This window comes from Anthonomus grandis, chromosome 12 (genome assembly GCF_022605725.1).
Source record: "Anthonomus grandis grandis chromosome 12, icAntGran1.3, whole genome shotgun sequence".
Taxonomy (NCBI): domain Eukaryota; kingdom Metazoa; phylum Arthropoda; class Insecta; order Coleoptera; family Curculionidae; genus Anthonomus; species Anthonomus grandis.
Genome location: NC_065557.1, coordinates 22369074 through 22385991, shown reverse-complemented (window position 1 = coordinate 22385991; position 16918 = coordinate 22369074). Strand labels below are relative to the sequence as shown.

The 16918-nt window shown below is 34.0% G+C and overlaps 1 protein-coding gene across 1 annotated transcript in view; it reads left to right on the top strand.

The window, feature by feature from the left end:
* The window catches only part of LOC126743130 (uncharacterized), an 802914-nt gene that overhangs the window by 82588 nt on the left and 703408 nt on the right, over positions 1-16918 (top strand). Inside the window, exon 3 of the mRNA XM_050450098.1 lies at positions 10641-10836. Coding sequence (XP_050306055.1) covers positions 10641-10836 — 196 coding nt within the window. The remainder of the gene's footprint in view (positions 1-10640; positions 10837-16918) is intronic.

Below are 16918 nucleotides of genomic sequence, written 5' to 3'. Positions count from 1 at the left end.
ATGATCAAGATATTTAAAAACAAAACTGATTAATAAACTAATAATAATTTTCAAGACTGTCAGCTTCAGGATTAAAAAAAAGGATTTACAGAAAAAAAAAGATAGGTATTCGGTGAATATAAGCGCGTTAATTGTATAAGAGTAGCAAATAAGAACCTAGTTTCACTGTGCAAAGTAAACAAAAAAAAAACAAATAAGCTCGTGTGAGATTTTTTACGTGAAATTAATCACATGCGAAACTCCAAAAAAAACTCGCAGTAGCTTTTTGGAGCAAGGCGAACTGGCTCGTTGATTGGTTTCGTAGTCGTAACTGTAACACCATAATTAATTATAGTGTATCTGAACGCACAGGGTACAGCCTAGAACTGTTTGGTCAGCGTTAGCTTCGTAAAATAAAAATAGCTTATTTATGTAATTAATGTTTTTCTAATAGTAGTATTTTCTGAGTGATTGCCGACTATACAGAAAATCGCGGTGGTCGATATTTTAATTATTTAGCGTAAGTCTTATAAAGTATACAGTGTATCCAAGATAAGGGTCTCTATCATGGAGATCTTGGAAAATAAAAGAGATACAAAGATGATTAAATTAAATGCCGTTTAAAACGTTTTAAAATTGTGAGTAGTTCCAGAGATATGCCTGAAAACGGAAATGTATAATAATATTGATTCGTGAAATAAAGTAAAGTGGTGCTGGTTTTATAAATTAATTATTTGTCTTTGTTTTAATTCACTTGTATGGTTTTTCTTTTATTCGAGTTTATCTCAATACAATTCTCAATTTAGCACTATAAAAATGACAGAAGTTATGAAATCGTTATTTTGTTATCAACGCAGCGAAAGTAATTTTTCCTCCGTTATTTTCTCGTAACATTTCTATTCCATCGTAAGAATCAATTGCTTTCGCTCTGCCTAAAAGAAAATCAAAGTTTTATTTTGTCAGGCGCGTAATATATAAAATATATTTCTGCTTTTCTCAAACAGTCATTTAAAATATTTTTAATGGAGGTTTGTTATTTCTCAGCTTAAATAGCGGTAGACTAGTTGTGGTATCTTTTTGTAAATTAACGAAAGGTGGAAATTCCGTAGAAAATCACAAAATAATATATTTTAGAAGTAACAAATAATATGTTGACCAAAATTTGTTGACCAAAATTTGGTGCAAATATTTTAAGAGCGTATTATTGTTACTATTTACTGACTATAGTTATTATACGTAAAAACTTTAAACAAATTGCTTTTTTTTTTTTTTTGGTGGTTTAAGTGTGTCTCGAAAAAATGCTGAAAACGAAAATCTAAGATGTTTTCATTGTTAATTAGATGATTTTGTCAAATTTTTAATTTTCTTATTGGAAACATAAGATAAGGGCCACCAAAAGCGTAAGTTTTCTTGAATTCTCCCCTAAAAACGGATTTACACCATTTTTGGGATGGAGAACAAAAACAGTACCAAAAAAACGTAGGAATTTTCAGGAGATTTAACGAATAAGTGTCGCCAAGGTTCCAAATAACCGATTTTCAATAATTAATTTGCGCGGACTGTAGCCCTGAGGGGAAGCATTTTAGGATACATGTTTATAGGAAAAATAAGTCTTATTTTAATTCCAACTTTGAAGATATGTGCACCAAATTTTGTGAAAACACCAACCCTAATTTATAAATCGATATGTCTTACATTATACATTAGTTAAGTAGCTACAGTAACTGGTCAGAAGCTTATAAAATAGAAAAATTAAACTGTAATTTAATAACATATTAATTGTAGGTAATTCACAAAAATTTAAAAACAATTTACTTAAATCCCTGAGCTAATTAGATATATATACATAGAGTATTGTGCACAAATATAGCAACAAGCGATGTTTTCAAAAATATTATTTGCTCCTTTATTTATTCCATATTATTTCTTTACTTTTAAGTACACGCCTCTGTATTATTTATAAATATACCGAGAAATCATAAGAATGCCAATGCAGAGTAAGGAACTTCATGTTTGTTTATTTAGACAATGTGCATAAATATAGCAACATTCTTGTTTCGCATTTATTTTATCAGTTAAATATAGATTTACCTGCTGTAAAGTTGTTATTTATGAATCTTCGAATTAATCTGAATTGGGTCGCTCAAAAACCGTCTCTGGTGATGTAAGAAAAATTATTGTGGAGCATTACGAAAATGGTGTTAGGCAGAGTGACATCGCAAGAAGCTTACGGCTTCACAGGTCAATCATATCCAGAGTTTGCAAAAAAATTCGCCTTACTGGAATAGCTGCACCGACGCCCATTTCTGGTATACCCAGAAAAACAAATTTGAGGATGGATAGGCAGCTGCTACGAATTTCCAAAGGAAATCCTTTTTTGTGTTCTTCCCAAATTTTGGCTTATTAATTAAAAGAGGGGGGAGGAGTAAACCTCAGTTCCAGTACCGTAAGGAGAAGATTACTTGATGCCAACTTACCTGCCCCACAGTTAAATATAGAGGGGGAAATATTCTTGTATGGGGATGTGCTCGGGTCGTGGCATGGGACCCATAGTAAGAATAGTGGGCAAAATGGATCGTTTCATGTAAAGACATTCTGCAAACACATTTAGTGCCATATATGGATGAAGTCATGCCAATAACAGCCATATTTCAGCGTGACAACGATCCAAAACATGCTTCTCAATTTGTTACGAGGTGGCTATCCGATAAAAAAATAAATGTAATGGTCTGGCCATCTCAATCGCCAGACCTAAACCCTGTAGAGAATTTATGGCATTACATTGACACCAAAATCAGGCACCTAACATGCTCTAATACAAATATTCTCTTTAAAATAGTGGAAAAGGCTTGAAAAGAAGTGAACAATGACTATATTATGAAATTAATTGAGTCCATGCCAAGACGATGTGCAGATGTTATAAAGAAGAAGGGGTACTACACGAAATATTGAATTGATTTTAATTTAGTTGGGTTATATTTTCTTTAGAATAAAAACTATTTTTTGTTGCTATATTTTTGAATAATAAATATCCATAAAAGAATTTGGTATTTTATTTATTATGATACAAAAAATATGATAATATGAAAATATAAACAGGCTCTAACTATTCTTGTGAATAATATATAAACCTTACTTATAAAATAGATACTAAAAGATATATAACAGGAAAGTTGGGGATGCCCGCAGGGAGAAATATTGTCCCCTACCTTGTGGTGCCTTGTGGTCGACAGCCTGATAAATCTTTTAAACAATGCTGGCCTATACACTCAGGGCTACGCTGATGATCTGGTAATCCTTTGCCCGGGGAAACACGCCGTCTCAATGCGGGGCCCTATGATGTGAGCCCTGCGTATGGTGGACATATGGTGCCTCTCGGGGCGTCTCAGGATTAACCCCAAAAAAGCAGAGCTCCTACTATTCACGAGGAGACGTAACTTTGGCACGCCCCCTGTTATATCTCTAGGTGGCGTGCAGCTGCATTACTCCAGGACAGTTCGATTTCTGGGAATCAAGTCAGATCCCAAACTCTCCTGGTACGATCATGCAGACGCCAGAATGAAGAAGGCCACCTGCGCGCTAAAGGCCTGCAGGCGGGCTTTCGGCAGTACCTGGGGTCTGTCTCCAAAGATCCTCCACTGGATCTACTCGCGCATTGTGAGACCTCTCCTCACATACGGGGCTATCGTTTGGTGGCCATGTACGGAGAAAGCGAAAATTCGTGCTCAACTGGACAGAGTCCAACGTCTTGCATGTCTCAGCATAACGGGTTCCATGCGGACGGCGCCAACTAGAGCGCTCGAGGCTCTGCTGAGTCTTCCGCCTCTTGACCTCGTTGTGCAATTCGAGGCAATGAGGACTGCATACAGGCTATACGTTTTCGGCGAACTACGTGCTGGCGAGACCGGTCACGCAAAAATTTGGTCACGGGCTATACAGGAATGTCCTCTCCTTCTGATGGGCAGTGACTGCATGGCTCCAGTGACTTTGGACTGCAAGGGATTCGTGACGCACATTGCAGGTAGAGAGGAGTGGCAGCATTCCAACAGACCTTCATTGCTAAATAGGGGGACCATCTGGTACACAGATGGCTCCAGAATGAATAACAGAGCTGGATCAGGGCTTTGTGGTGGGATCCCACATACCAGTAGGGCATACTCGCTGGGGGAGCACGCCACTGTTTTCCAGGCCGAAGTATTCGCTGTATTAAAATGCGGACAGAAAATCCTTTTCTGCGGACACCGCAATACAGTCGTATCAATATGCTCGGACAGCAGAGCTGCCATTAAGGCTATCACGGCCGCAAAGGTAAGCTCCAAGCTTGTACTAGAGTGCATAAAAGTCTTGAAAAAACTGGTGCAGGTTGGCTGCAAGGTCCAGCTCGTCTGGATACCTGGTCCTAGGCATACAAAGCAGTTCGGTTACTTTGCGCTTCGTAAATTCAATAACTAATATAATAGAATTTGTTTGCTCTATTTCTGGCTCTTTGTATCTTGGCTCATGAAGAGGTATTGTAATAGTTCCAGGTTTTGGCTTCTGGCATCTTGGAAGCATTTTTTTCTTCTGGATAACCACTAATTTCAATACAATAATAATAGCAATAATTAAAATGTTGTTGATTATTGCTATGGTCGATGCTTCAGGTGAGGTTTCTTCGATTGGATGTAATTAGTTTGCAAGGTTGCTTAATTCATATAAGTCTTGAAGGTTAACATGACTTATATCTATCTATCTATCTATCTATCATAATTTATGCATCTTGTATGATTTTGGTTTTTGAAATTCATATTATTGAATTTTTGACTATATCAAAGGTTTTTCTCTAATTAATTGGACATTATTAGAGTATGTCTTGTCATTTAATTTGATTTCACAGTTTGTAGGGATTCGGTAAAATCAAAAATTGTTTATTAGCAATTTGTTCAATGATTGATTGAACTAAATGAGTTTGTATTGGTATGCAGCTTGTCAGTAGTCGTTTATTTAACAGCTCTTTAGTACAACTGTCTTGGGGATGGAAGTTCTCGAGGCAATAGAAAGTCTTTTCAATTTCAGGACATATGTTGTTTTCGAACTGAATGTTATCTTCGTGCCAAATAAGGATATTTTGGGATAACTATGAAATTATTTTGTCTAATAGGAAGTAAATTATGAAAGATGGACTGTTTAAGTTTTAATATAGGGACATGTATGGCAAAAATTATTTTATGATCAGAAAAACTTCCAAAAACTTCCTTCCTTTGTGTTCCAAGAAACTGATAGTATGACAGAATATTCTTAAAATTTGGTAATACATTAGAGTCATAAATGAATCTGAGATTTTTGATCATTTTCTTTAATTTCATTAACAGATATTATAGAATTATGGACAGCATTAACGTTTGCGAATGTAATTGCATTTTCAAGATTATCTTAATTAAATTTTCGCAATCTAATAATTTTTGAGAAATTACGCCTTCAGACGAAATATAAAGATATGTGTTATTTATCCCTTTTCCTATTTTTTCCCGGTTATTCACAAGACTAAGTATTGTTGAATTGTAATCATCAATAAGTATTTTTTATAATTAAACTTGTGAATTTACTGTTTTTATTAAATTATCTCGATCCTTTTGTAATTTTGTTATTATATCATTATAATATTTTTCATCATCTGCTTCAAGTGTACCAAATAGCCATTTACTTGCTTTGCCTACTACATTAAATAGTCCTCTTTTAACTCTATCAATAGTTTATCTTGTGTAATACTTATTAAATATTCTGTTCCTAATATTAAACTGTAAGCAAGACCTATAAAACTTACAGGGCTTGAAGATTTACCTTGATTAATTTGATTTTTTAATTTATTAAAATGTATTTGAATATTATTAAGTTGCTGTTTTATTAACGTTGTATCTATATAATGCAGGAAATGATTTTTAGTATATATTATTTTAGATGATCCTAGAGAGATAGGAATAATATGATTTTTAATGGTAATTAATTTAATATCAAGGTTTTTATGATATGTTCCAAAATTAGTTTTTAATTTTACTGATGTTTGATCTTTTACAACAGTTTTCTTAAATTTCAGTAAAGCTTTATTACGTACTTTTGTTCTAATATAAGCGGTTTAGAAGGTTCAAAATCTGGAGCTTCATCACGAATCAAGTTAATTTTGTCTATAATTTCTTTATTTATAGCTTGATTATTTTGTGCTATATTATCATAAATCTTTTGATAAGTTTCTTTGTGTTTTTTAATATAACCGGATACAATAATGTGATCATTAAGATCAAAAGGGTCGTTATTATTTAGATGACCTTTATCAATTTCAAAAGAAGTAAATTTAGTTACACTATGAATGGAATTATTAAGATTTCTTATCATTTCATCTATATCGCTGGGTTCATTTATAACAGAGAAAGCTTCTAACGCGTTTATTTGATTTTTCTGTTTTTTAATGATTGCATTTCTGGATAGAGCCTCAGCGGCTTGATTCTGTTTAGCTTTTTGATTTTTGATGAAATAATCAAATTCTTGTAGTTTTAATTGCCATCTAACTGGTGGCCATCTAACGCCATAAGTGGCTATTAGGTTCTTTAAGAGAATAAACCCATACTAATGGTTTGTGATTACATAACACCGTGAATTTGTGACCGAATAAGTATGGTCGAAAATATTTACAGCCAAAAACTATTGCTAATAACTCTTTCTCAATTTTAGAGTAATTTATTCCTGCAGAACTAATGGGGTGTCCATTTTGAGATAATATGGCACCTATTGCAAAATTAGAAGCATCTATACTAAGTTCAAATAGTAAGTCTTGTGAAATCTGGGTAAGCTAATACGGGTTCTGAGGTTAAAATTGTTTTACTGAGGTTAAAATTTTGTCACATAATTTAAAGCAATCAATAAATTCTTTATTATGGATTAATCTTTCATTTTTCTTTAAACATTGAGTAACAGGTTTTGTAATTTTGGCAAAGTTTTTAATAAACTTGCGATAATAGCCACGTAAGCCTAGGAATTGTTTAATTGCTTTCTGGGTTCGGGAATAGGAGACTTCTGTATAGATGAAATCTTTTTCGGATTAGGTTTAATTCCTTGTGGTATCACAAGATGAACTAAAAACTTAACTTATTTTTTAAGAAATTCACATTTCTCAATTTGTATTTTTAATTTTGCTTCCCTTAATTTTGAAAATACTAATTTCAAATTTTGAATATGTTCTTGGAGACTTGTACTGAAGATTATTATGTCATCCATGTATACCATACATATTTTATTTTGAAGGTCTTTTAAAATTTCATCCATTACACGTTGGAAGGTACTAGGGGCATTTTTTAAACTAAAAGGCATTCTAAGAAATTCATAATGGCCATTTTCCATAGAAAAGTTTTTTGAATAGAGTTTGGAGCAATTTAATTTGATGAAAGCCACTTACTAAATCAAGGGTGGAGAAGTATTGCGAACGTCTTCAAGCTTATCAAGAATATCTGTAACATTGGGAATAGGATAACAATTCTTTGGAATTTAAATGTTTTAAACGTATTAGATTTTCTATGTCATTGTTGCTAGGTGAATTTTGAAATTTATAATTTTTTTAATTGTTTTTTATTGTTTCAAAGGAATAAAAATCAAAAGACTCTGAAATAAAAGGCTCGACATTCATAGATCTATTTAAAATCAAAGTTGCAATTTTATCCAAGTTATTTATTATTTCAATCACTGCATATCCATTTCTTGCATAGCTAAGTATTTGTGGAATACACAGCTGATTAATGCGTATATGAGGAATTAATATTTCTCCGTTCTATACCGTTACAGGTAGATATAGTATATTCATTGAATATACGCTAATTTACAAATACACTGTATATATTTTTTAGTACATTTTTAGTTTTGGTATATTTATCAACCGTATATTAATATGATCAAGGTATATTTATTAAACTGTAGAACATCCGTACATATGCAGTGTGGTGACTTTAACTGGAATAAATTAAGTTAAAACTAATCAAATTTTATCTCGCAAAATTCCTGAGACCCGTCGATTTTTGTTTATTTTTTTTCACATTTTAAGATAGTTTTTGTATTTTTTCACCTACAGGGGGAGTCCAAATTAACCCAAACTTTTTTTTTTCAAATGGAAAGCCACTTTTTTTAAACTCTCATTAAAAAGAGCCCTTTTTCCCGATTAAACTGCCCTATTTACTTTTGTGATTATCTAAAGGAGAAATACGAAAAAAAATAAAAACCATTAAATTATTAAAAGTCTCGAAATATTTTGTGTTGGTAAATTTTTGGCGTGTTTGTTTATTTTATTGGTATCGAGACATTTCCTGACATTGTTGTAGTGTCACTGTTAAAGTGAATTTCAACCAGTTGTTAAATAAGTTAACTTATATTGAAAAAATGCCTTATTTATCCGAATCCCACAAGATTGAAATCTTAATGATGATTGATTATGGGGACAGAAGTCATACTCAGCTAGAGGTTGTCCACTTATTCAGGCAGAAATATCCAGATTTGCCACCTATTAACCAAGGTACAGTTAGTAAAATCGAAAGCAGATTTCGAGAAGTTGGGCACGTGAGAGATATTTCAAGACAAAGGTCTTCTAAAATCGATGAAAACACCCAATTAATTATAAAATGCAATCCGTTCAAGAGTTATTGGAAGACGATCCAGATCGCAGAGTTCAGTTCTGTGAATTAATGATGAACGCCATTGACGAAAATCGCATATCTTCGGAGTGGATCCTTTTTTCAGATGAGGCTACATTCACCCTAAATGGCCATGTTAATAAGCAGAACTGTCGCTACTGGTTTGACGAGAACCCACACTGGGTAAGTGAAACTAATACACAATATCCCCAGAAAACTAATATTTGGGCTGGCATAATTGGCAGGCAAGTTATAGGGCCCATATTCTTGATCCATGATACTTTAACTGGGGAAAAATATCTAGAATTTCTTGAACATGAACTAGTTCCAGTCTTACGTGCCTTATATCCGAGTAAGTTTAATCCAGATTTGTATGATGAAAGATAATGCTCGTAATGTACGCCAGTATTTAGATGACAATTTTCCAAACAGATGGATTGGTAGAAGGGGTGCAATCGAGTGGCCGGCACGTTCTCCCGATCTCACCCCACTTAATTTTTTTCTATGGGGACATTTGAAGAGTCAAATTTATATGAGCAAACCAGGAAACCTAGACGAACTCAAAGAACGTATTAGGCAAGAAATCCGACAAATATCTCCAGAAGTGTTAGAAAATGTCAGAAATGAATTTTATTATCGTCTTGGGCTTTGCCAACAAGTAAATGGTGCTCATTTTGAGAATCTTATACAATAAACGCAACTTTTAATAATTTAATGTTTTTTTTTTTCGTATTTCTCTTTTAGATAATCCCAAAAGTAAATAGGGCAATTTAATCAAGAAATAGGGTTTTTTTCAATGAGAGTTTAAAAAAAGTGGCTTTCCATTTGAAAAAAAAAGTTGGGGTTAATTTGGTCCCCCCCCTGTAGGTGAAAAAATACAAAAAACTATCTTGAAATGTGAAAAAAAAATAAACAAAAATTGACGGGTCTCAGGAATTTTGCGAGATAAATTTTGATTAGTTTTAACTTAATTTATTCCAGTTAAAGTCACCACACTGCATGTACTATTCTGTTTACAATAGGGAGAAAATTTCAGCATTTAAAAAATTTTTATAAAGATTTACACATCTAGTTTCTAAACTCGATTACTACACCTCAAATATTTAATAAAATGTCCCTGATATTACACCTTTGCCAATGTGTATCATACGATATATTTTCATACACGTATGTTTCTTATAGTGTAATAATGGAATATCATACATAGAGGAATCTAGAGAAAATTAGGAAATGCATTAACCTGTATGAAACACAATAAATATACTAAATAAGATACAAATCAAAAAAATTCAAGAATACAAGTTTGCGAAATACTAAACAAAAAAAAGAAAATAATGTACTTGGATAATCACCTGTATAGTTTGTTGGTAGAGTTCCTGGACCCCCGGTATAATATACAACAATTTAGTCTTAAATAGATACCCTTATTATAAATTCCATATTAACAATTATTTTACGATGAAAATAAAGGTTTTATACTGGTTTTCTATAACTAAGTATTCAACGTTTTGTTGATTGTAAATATATTTGTTTGCGTCCATTTTGTAAACGTCTTTAAATAGTAAACAATATACCATGCTTAAACATTTCTTTTATGAAATAATAATTGTATATTATTAACATGTAATAAACTTTCTTATTAAACGTGAATAACATAAATACAATACTAAATTGCTTAACGTATATCACGCGGACATTGTATCCAATATTTATCGTTAAAATATTGCGGAGGGTTGTTGGGTGGGGTCAGAAATAAAACAGAAACAGAAACTCTCCGCAATATTGAAGATATTGGGTCACAAACACGAAACTGAAAATAACCAAAACTTGGTTTATCGTTAAAGTTCAATAAAAAATGTAGACCTGGTGCAAACCAAACATAAGCGTTTATTTAACTATCGTGTGTTACTTGTGAACAATATTTTTTTTATTTTTAAATTTTTTTATTTTAAAATTTTGTTCTCTTGTAAATAAACAAACATATTTTGCCTAAAGATATTTTTATAATTTTAGGTACACTCCCGATATTGAACATTTGGTATTCCCTAATTCCCGAAGGCGAAGTCCGCAACAGGTTGCACCGGCGGTCCCTGTTGCTGAGCCAGGCCCACCCGCAAATAAGACGCGCTCTCGGCTGGCCGAAATGTTCGCGTTGAGTCGCCACCTACAGCGGTCTTCAGCAGAACGGCAAGATAGCAAAAAAGTTAATGTAAGTTAACATTTTTATAGGAACAATTTATATAGTGCGTTCTAGAAGCAATATATATAAATTCAATAATAAATAAATGGAGGCACGTCTAGAAAAACAACGTCGGAACCGCCAAAAATTGGATACAAATGACTTGAGACAGACAAAGAACAGTTGTAGATATTAACTTAATTTTTTTTTTAGAAGCACTCATTAATATTTTTACTTTCCTGTAAGAGCTAGTTTATCTTTCTTTTTGTTTTCTTTATATTTTAATATACAAAATATTTTCATCCTTATAAATCATTTTTTTAATTAAGTTTTAGGAAAAATAGGGCAGGGGTGGTAAAAGTCCACGTCTTTAATTAATTTATTAGAAACTCTTTTTACATGGCACGATTTGTCAATATTTTCGTTAAATAAACTTTATAATTAATAATAATAATTAATTAATAATTAATAATAGTACACATTAACGAAGACTTAAAACGCTTAGTCAAAATCTCAGAACAACAATATTTAAGACTTAATTCCACAAAAACTAAGCTACTAATTTTTGGGAAGCATAAAACCGATAATATAGAAAACCAAGTTAAACTAAAATGAAATAAATCATAATTATGCTGTGTTCGAAAAGCAAGGAACCTGTGAGTTATATTAGATACTGAATTAAAATTCACCGACCATGTTTCTTCATGTGTACAAAAGGCATATGCCAATCTAAAATTACTGTATCCGCATAGGCATGCATTAGATCAGACATTAAAATTAACTTTAACAGACGCACTTGTATTGAGCCACTTTAATTATTGTGATGCGGTTTATGGTCCCTGTTTGACCAAGCAGGATAAAGATAGAGTGCAGCGAGTTCAGAGGCCCTGTTTGAGGTTTGTATATGGTATAAGAAAAATCGTCCTAGTTAATCACAAATTAAAACCTTCAAATTGGCTTGACATTGCTTTAATTTTCAATATCTTGACCAAAATATTAAATTTAGATCCGACGTTCATAACCCTCAAATCTAAGATTTAAGGGTTGGCTATCTCCATCCTTGCACAAAACAAGTCTATTTACCAGATCATTCTCGTATAATATTTACATGCTAGACAATAATATACCCTCTGTTTTAAACAGTTTAAAACCCGCATCATTCAAAAATCGTTATAAAAAAAACTTTAATGAATTCATATGCCTTCCGATTTGAATTTCTAGATCTCTGTATTTGGCGATTTTTTCAGTGTGTTTCTCTTGCAGATTATTGTTGTTCGGTATGGCTACGTCAATTAGAGTTGTTTTCCTGGAAATTTTATCTATTAAGATAAGATCTGGTCTATTATACCTTACATGTTGATCGGTAAGTACAATGCGGTCTCAATATAACTGATATCGGTCATTTTCCACTACGGGTTCTGGAGTATATTTATAATACGGAACCTTCTCTGTTGTAATAAGTTCCAACTTCAATGCCAACTCTTGATGTAAAATTTTCCCAACTGAGTCGTGCCGTTCTTTGTATTTTGTCGCTGCAAAGGCCTGACATCCTCCTATTATGTGCTGGATTGTCTCTGATGTTCGGCATCCATACCGGCATTTGTCGTTTTGTATGGACGGATCTCTGACGATGTGCTTGAGATAATTTCTTGTTGGTATAACCTGATCTTGGATGGCGTAGTAGAAAGCCCTCGGTTTCTGGAAACATCTTGCCTGATACCAACCAATAGTTCGACGAAGCAGTGTCGACATGATTTTGGCTGATCTCATTAGGATGCCGGCCATGAAGGGGCTTCTCCATCCAGATGCGGAATTTTTTCTCGTCCGTATGATGGTAGCTGCGCGCTTCCTCGCTCTTAAGTTGTAGAGGAGTGGAATCGTCTATTTGATTTATTGCGCGATGCAGCGTGGAATTTTCTCCTTGTCTGTAAAAATAGGATCTTAAGTTAGTGATTTGTTTTTCAAGTTGTTTACCCAGATCTATTAATCCTCTTCCTCCAAGGTGGCGGGGAAGCATTGTTCTTTCAGTGGCACTTCGTGGGTGGTGATTGTGCGTTTTAGTAAGTAGGGTCCTCACTTTTCTTTGTAGCCTTTCTACGTCTGTCCTACTCCAATTAATTACCCCAAAAGAATAACTAAGAGCTGAACATGCGTAGGAGTTAAGTGCCTTAAACATATTTTTGCTGTTGAGATTGGTTCTCAAAACTTGTCTTACCCTTTTCACAAACTCGTTAGTCAGTTCGCATTTCATTGTTTGTTGTTCAATCGTTTGTGATTGTTTCATCCCCAAGTATTCGTAAATTTTGTGTTCGCCCATGGCCTCGATGGTCTGGAAATTCTGCATCTGATATTCTCCTGGCTGAATTTTAACTCGGATTATATTGAGAGTACGGCATTTATCTAGTCCAAATTGCATGTTGATGTCGTTCGAGAACTCTTCTACTATATGCAGCATTTGGTTTAGTTGGTTCCTAGTTGCAGCCATTATTTTTAAATCATCCATATACAGTAAGTGATTTAACTTTGCAATCTCGGAGTTATTATCTCGGATGCTAAACCCATAGTTGGTAGAGTTAAAACGGTTCGAAAGAGGATTCATAGCAAGGCAGAACCATAATGGGCTCAGTGAGTTCCCTTGGAAGATTCCTGTTCGAATTGGAATGTTGTTTGTACTTACTGCGCTTTTACCCTGTACTTTGAGCTGGATCGTTGTTCTCCAACTTGTCATAGCGCTCTCTAGAAAAGACAAAGTATTACCATCAACTTTACACACTTTTAGTATGTTTATAAGCCATTCGTGTGGTACTGAGTCGAAGGCTTTCTTATAGTCGACGTAGGCAGTAAAAATATTTCTCTTGTTATAAAATATGCCTCGTTGTTGATGACAGAGTCGATAATAAATTGTTCTTTACAGCCCATAGACCCTTTAGCGTATTCTTTTTATTGTGCGGCTATGATGTTGTTTTCCTCACAGTGTTGATAAATGCGCTGTGTTAAACATGAAGTGATAATTTTATACAAAGTAGGTAGGCACGTTACCGGTCGGTACTTAGACGGATCTTGTGTGTTGTTCTGATCTTTAGGCAGTAGATAGGTTACTCCTTGCGCTAGGAACGCTGGCATTTCCTGTGGGTTAAGAACAACGTGGTTAATTAATTCTGAGAGTTTAGGATGCATACTCCATAGTTTCTTTAGCCAAAAGTTATGAACTCCATCTGGGCCAGGTGATTTCCAATTATGCAGTTTTTGGATAATCTGGTTGACTTCCTCGATAGTGAATGGTCGATGTTCCATCTGGCTATATTTATTACTGTTTTGTTTCTCTTTAGTAACCCAGCTTGCGTTGATATTGCATGTTGTTTGAGTTGCAAGTTGTTTGGCCCAAAAATCTTGAATTTGTTCTTTCGTGGGGTATTGCTTATCTGGGTGATCTGATTTTAAATTTAGCTCTCTATAAAATTGTTTTTCGGCCTTTTCAAAACGAAGATTGTCACGTTTTCGGTTATTACTGGTCTTGTATCTTCGTAGGCGCCCTAAAAATAAAGAAAGTTTCTGTTTTAAAGTATCCAGGCATTGTTGAGCTGTATTATTTTCTGTTTCATGCCGAGTGTGGATGTTGTTTTTCTGCAAAATTTCATCAGCTTTCTGTTTTAGTCTGTTTGTTCGTGTACCCCTCAGATATTCTGTTAGTTGGCCGATATCTTTTCGAAACCACTGAATTTTTTATTGAAGTCTGGTCTCCCATGGCGGTATCGGGAGCTCGGTTCTTGCAGAGTCATTGTGGATCCTTATCTTAATTTTCATGGTTTTAGCAGCGGCAGTTGCTGCGCTATAAACTAAAAGGTGAAGAGATTGCATGTTATTAATATTTAAAAGATAAGGTGGAAGAATTTTGGTGTTGGAGATGTGGATAGATTTTCCTAAATTCGGCATGTAAAGGTTGTCTGTAGCCGATCATTTCTCGTCCCAGGTTGGTCACTTTATAAAAGCTGCGCATGACGGTTTCATTCATCGCAGATGTCCATTTCATGCGCTGTCTTTGTAATCCCGCCTGGGTGAGCGCTGGCTGAATTTCCTGCGCAGCACCTTCAGCGAGGGGGGCTCGTGATGGTGTTGGGCCCTCCTGGTCGTTTTGTTGTTGAAGAGGAGGAGGTGTAGTTTTTTGAATGACAGGTTGCCGCCTCCTTAACTACCTGCCACCGACGGTTCGCATACTGTCATGTCCAGCGCCGGCTCCAGAAATGCCCTGGCGATCCCCAGGCAGCGACCTTTCTCTGAGGCATCTTCCGCTTCGTGTCTCCATTTCCATGGGTGTACCACCATTTAACCCTGGTGGTCCAGGTTGTTCTTTTAGTCGCCTTTTACGACAGGCAGAACGTACCAGGAGGCTATTCTATCCCGGCCCCTTACGGGAATTATATTATTATTATTATTATTATTATAAATGAAATGAATACATTTTTCAGGAGGATTTTGTAAACTTCCGAATATGCTTTTTTATGCATTAAATGAATTAGTAAATTTTTAGTATTTACATTATCGCTTTTTTCTAAAAGTTTTATTATCACACAAGTGAATATCGAAGGTTTTTTTTATAAAGGCTTTTTGCAAGCTTGGAGACAACTGCTCCTATGATATTGGAGATGTCCGGTTAACGAATATTGTGCCATTCTTCCCGAGCAGCATGAACAAGCTCTCGTATAGTTCTAGGTGGGCTTTGCATGCTGGCGTGTAACTAATCAACTACAGAACTGTTATATTTACTTAACCATCCGAAGAAACCCAACTATGTTAATACCACTCCAGCACTTCAGAGAGATTTGGGAGTTCAAGTGTCGGTCTCTACATTTCGGAGGCGAATACTGGCAACAGGTTTGAGGTGTCACCGACAATTAGAGTACCCCGACTACAACCTGAGCATAAAGTACGTCGACTACAGTAGGTATAGTTCAGTTCAAAGATCTATTAGAATCTTTGATGTGCCGCGAATAGTCCGTGTACCGGTGTTGCTTGTATTGTCGCATGACATGTATGTTTAAATCGCAAAATTTTATGTGGAAAGAGTCATAAAGTAATATTCTAAGCGATATTTAATCATTTCATTAAATAAATAAATGTTTTAAGCATTTTTTTTAGAATTTATGCATTTGATTTGTAAAATTTGACAACATGCGCCCACGTACTATTTTGTTAGACGCCTGACCTCAGTCACAACCACTCAAGCGCGAAAAGTTGCACAGGTCGGGCCTTAAAATTTATTTGTATTTAAATCTTTATTATTCGGGTTTTTTGGGTTTAGTTTTATTAAGTTAGAAATTCAGGATAATTGATAGCAAGGTAATATTTAATTTAAAGGTAAGGTTCAAGTACGTAAAATCAGTTTAACCAAAAATTTGAATTTAATAAGTTTAGTTTTTAGTGCCCATCAGTGGACTGTTTAAAACAAGTTATGATAGAATAGGTGATAAGAATTAAAGGTGGTAAGTTTATTAATTCTGTGGATTAAGGCATTAAATATTTCCTCTTTGACACAAAAGGGTAAATTGTTTTGGTTTGTCTTTAAATTTTATATATTTCCTTTTTTTGGGTATTGAGATTTATTTTTACATGGTGGTGATTATTAATGGGGATTTTGGCTGCCATATTTAATGTCCTTTATTATTGTTTTTTTTTAGTTAATACATATTATGATATATTATTATAATAATATACTCATGAAAACCCCCATCTCTATATTTAGTACCAACTTCTTTTGATAAAAAGTAATTAAGTAGTCAGAAGAGTGGATGTATATTTTTTTAAATAAACTTTTACATTCAAAATCATCTAGCTGTATATATTTTATGCGTTTAAAAGACACAAGTTTTACTTTAAAAAAAACACACTTTGCATCCTGAATGTAATATTTATTGATTTGTTTGCTTTGTATTTAGTTATTGTGCATAATAGGAGAGATTAGATGAAAATTAACAAAAATAAACTCTTATACTAAAAACTAAAATTCTTATACAAAATCTTAAAATTACTCATTTGAATCTGGCCCAAAGAGTTAATACAATTGCCTAAACTCTGTTTTTCCTTTTTTTTTTAGCAGTTTCTTCCATTAAGGAAG